This window comes from Ictalurus punctatus, chromosome 14 (assembly GCF_001660625.3).
Source record: "Ictalurus punctatus breed USDA103 chromosome 14, Coco_2.0, whole genome shotgun sequence".
In the NCBI taxonomy this organism is placed as follows: domain Eukaryota; kingdom Metazoa; phylum Chordata; class Actinopteri; order Siluriformes; family Ictaluridae; genus Ictalurus; species Ictalurus punctatus.
In genome coordinates this window covers 28439064-28443032 of record NC_030429.2, presented here as the reverse complement: position 1 = coordinate 28443032, position 3969 = coordinate 28439064, and the positions used below count along the sequence as shown (strand labels likewise).

The window sequence follows — 3969 nt, the reverse complement described above, 5'->3', positions numbered from 1 at the left end:
CGTTTCTTGTCTTTAAGCATTTCCAATAATGGCAGGTTGAAAATATGACATTTTATAATTACTGTAATTACAAAATATCATGTTATAATTTGTAAGCATAAGCCACTTAGACATAGGTTTTGTAAACAATGTTGACATACATTTGTTGTTGTTTTTTTGATGATGTTGCACAATTGTACTAATCAATGGCACAACTACACCAAACAGAATACTGCTACAAAACAGCTTGGCAATAGAACAGATGTACTTATGTTGCATACCAAGTCTGCATGTAATTTCTGATTTAATCCTAGTGCTTGCTGCCTATTCATACAATAAGCTCCAGGTTAGAACCTATGTGGCCTTTTCATTATTGATATGTATGTACCTGTTGTAAGATCACTAAAACTGCTTAGTGTCATCAAAGATGCAGCCAAAAAAAGAAATGTGTTAATCCTACAAGACACAGAAAAACTAGGGCATGTGCTTCTAATCTCTAGATTGGCCTCAGATCAGAGTTGTGTCTCGTTCCTTGTGCTGATCAATCTCGGTGCAGTGTTTGATACCATAGATTATAATAATCTCTTAGAAAGACTATAAATGTTTTGCTTACTGGAACGGCTGTCTCCTGGCACAGGTCATATTGACTGATCATTATCATTTTGAAAATTTTGATGGTGACTTCTATATGTGTACACAGGTAAAGTTTGGTGTTCCACAAGGCTCTATTCTAGGATCAGTTATACATGTCTCTAGAATGTACTATATTAGCTTAGGTGTTTTTTTTTCTGTAATGGGCCTATAAAAGTCCACGTTTACTTCATTAAAAAATCACATAACACTAGCTTTAGACCCTGAATAATAGATACAAACACTCTTTTTGGAGAAAACTACATTCTATAGTATTCTATAGTATTATATTGAATGAGTTATACTATATTGTTTGATCTTGTTCTTTGTTCAAAAAGGCCAAATTTGACACTCATAAATATTTATTAAATACAAATTAAACTTTATTTATAAACACATGTATAAGTTCACAATTGGGGGTCTGTTGTGTAGAAATGTGCAACTAATGCTTTGTAAAGACTTGTTTGCCTAAATTATTAAGCATCAATTATTCCCATAAATTCACATTTTAAATCATTTAAAAATTATTATTATTATTATTATTATTATTATTATTATTATTATTATTATCATTATTATTGTTGTTGTTGTTATTATTATTATTATTATTATTATTATTATTATTATTGTTGTTGTTGTTGTTGTTATTATTATTGTTATTATTATTATTATTATAGACACTGCTCCTCTTAGCAGAAGGTGGAAATCATCATATACCATTACACACATCAGCTGATTTTTCATCACAGAAGGAACAGCTGATGAAGAGTTTTCTGCTTTTCAGGAATGATTATGTTTTAAACATCAACACGTTTGATGATGTTCAGTAGAGTGCAGCTTTAGCAGCTCTGCAGCTGTTCTCAGATCAGTGTGTGTTTCTGAGTCAGAGCACTTCCTCTACAGCTGAGGGAGGTTTTTGTACGGCGCTATAACACTGTGCGTACGGGACATATTCCAGCTGACAGTAATAATCTCCTGCATCTTCAGACTGAACTCCAGAGATTTTTAGACTAAATTGTGAACCAGAATAACTGCCACTGAAACGATCTGGAATCCCAGACTGACGGTTAGATGCATAATAGATCAGGAGTTTAGGAGCTTCTCCAGGTTTCTGCAGGTACCAGGCGAGGTAATAGCTAACACCCTGACTGGATGTACAGGTGAGAGTAACAGATTGTCCTGGAGAAACAGACTGAGATCCTGGAGATTGAGTCAGGACGGTTTCCCCAAAGGACTCTAAAGAAAAGGATGCAGAGTTAAAATAATGTAAACAAATGTAGTAATGAGTGTGAGAGTGATGTGATGATGTGTATGAATAATAAAAGTAAAGAGAGAGTCTCACGGTGAGCGAGGAGTCCCAGTGTCCCCAGCAGTAGAATCAGTACCATCATCATTGTGCTGCGTGTCAGTGGCTCTGAAAGCACTGAACACACTCTGATCAGCACTACAGCTCTTAAAGTGTGTGCAGCACTGACACAGCACACATATGCAAACACCACAACTGTGTGTGTGTGTGTGTGTGTGTGTGTGTGTGTGTGTGTGTGTGTGTGTGTGTGTGTGTGTGGTCACTGTAGTGTAACAGAGGTTTTTGTACGATGGTTTCATTAGAATGTATCACTGTGGTGGACTTTCGGTGTGTGTTTATTGTGTGTTTGTGGTCTCCAGCCGGTCCCACGGTGAAGCCCTCCGTGTCTCTGCTCCCTCCCTCCTCTCTGCAGCTGTCTGAGGGATCGGCCTCGCTGCTCTGCCTGCTGTCTGCCTATTCTCCACAAGGGGCGCTGGTGAGCTGGACAGTGGACGGCTCAGAGGTGAAGGACGGGGTTCTGACCAGCGCCGAAGAACCGAAGAAGGACGGGTACACTCGCAGCAGCACCCTGACCCTCAGCAAAGCACTCTGGGAAAAGGGGGAGGAGTTTGTCTGTAAGGTCTCCCATGACAACGTCGATCATCCGGTCACGTTCAGAAAGAGCCAGTGTGAAGTCTAACAGCTCCAAGATAGAATTGAACACTGAGCTGCTTACACATCCATCTACAATAGAGTTTCAATTCTACACAATGCTGACATTTCTGTCTTTACTCTCTTCACTGTCCTGTTGCTCTTCCTGTAGTTTTGCTCTGCTGAAATAAAGCTTCATTTTGGACATTGTGTGTTCTTTTATTAGAGTTAATAGTCATTATCAGTGTGATGAGAGAGTGTGTTTAGCTGTAGATTCAGTGCTGTGTGTTGTGCTTCAGTCAGTTTGGCTGAAGGAAGTTGAACATCTGGTGAAAGTGCTGCTCTATTCTGGGAGAAAGAGGATCACTCGGCCGTCTTCATGTAAATCTCTCTCTCACTTCACTGATCTCTCAGTTTTACTGGTTAAACTGCTTAGTTACATCTGGGTGCATTTGTGCTGAAACTGCCTCACTTCCTTAAGTATTATAACTATCCAATTTTCCTATTATAGTTAGTATTTGAATTTCAAAAACCTCCCACATCCTCCTCAAACCTACATTGTGGATCTTCTAGAATAGTCAATACTTTTAAATTTAAAATCTAGTTAGTTATTGAAGACTTAGCTAAAGACAACTATCATAATATCGTTAAAATAAATAAATCTGTGCTCATCAGTGTGTTTAACATCTTTAGGCTGAGATTAATATGTGTCCCAAAATAATCGGCATGAAATATTAAAGTTAAGATGGAATATTTAAGTTGACATGGAAACCTGATGCACAGGTCCAAAAGGTATACAGACGTGTGTGAACTAGCATTTGCAGGGAGGCAGACGGTCTAGAAAGCAACTAAATATATTTTGTTATTTTGACAATATTTTAGATTAGATTCCAGTTCTACACTCAACTGTACAAGATTATGCTGGGAAAATACTTTTTACATTTTTAGTTTTTTCTTCTTCAATATAACTCTGTATGAAGTGTAGAGGTGTGTTTGCACCAGACAGCTTTTTAATTCTGGACGCTTCTAAAGGAATTTCTCCTGCAGTTATTTTCATCCTTTAAAGTTAAATAAACTGTAATAACTCTGTTGTGACCTGTGCTGTGTGAAATATTGCTTTCAGGGCTATGGGTTGCACATCACTATACAATCTCTCTCAGCTGGTTTAGAGTCCTGAAACACTTTCTGCTTTAACTAATTACCTCTCTTCTGAGTTACATAGTTGGTGCCGAGGGTGATTAATCAGTTCTTCAGGCTTGAGACAGTAGATCCCTGCGAACGGGAATCTCCCAAGGAGTGCTGTCTAGCAGGGATATTATATCTGAAAACCATATTCGAGCTGGACAATAAGGTGTTACTAGCAGCAGATGTAGATGGTATTGGAGAACTCTCACTAGAGCTTATGTGAGCAGAGCGAGCGGGGA

The 3969-nt window shown here is 38.2% G+C and overlaps 2 gene segments (V, D, J or C); one reads left to right on the top strand and one right to left on the bottom strand.

Moving 5' to 3' along the window:
• Window positions 1-1275: 1275 nt before the first annotated feature.
• Window positions 1276-2067, bottom strand: LOC124628883 (immunoglobulin kappa variable 3-11-like). The segment is given in 2 exon segments: window positions 1276-1845; window positions 1952-2067. Coding segments are annotated over 2 exon segments (405 nt in total).
• Window positions 2068-2204: 137 nt separating this feature from the next.
• Window positions 2205-2594, top strand: LOC128634894 (Ig kappa chain C region, B allele-like). The segment is given in 1 exon segment: window positions 2205-2594. A coding segment is annotated over 1 exon segment (390 nt).
• Window positions 2595-3969: the final 1375 nt, after the last annotated feature.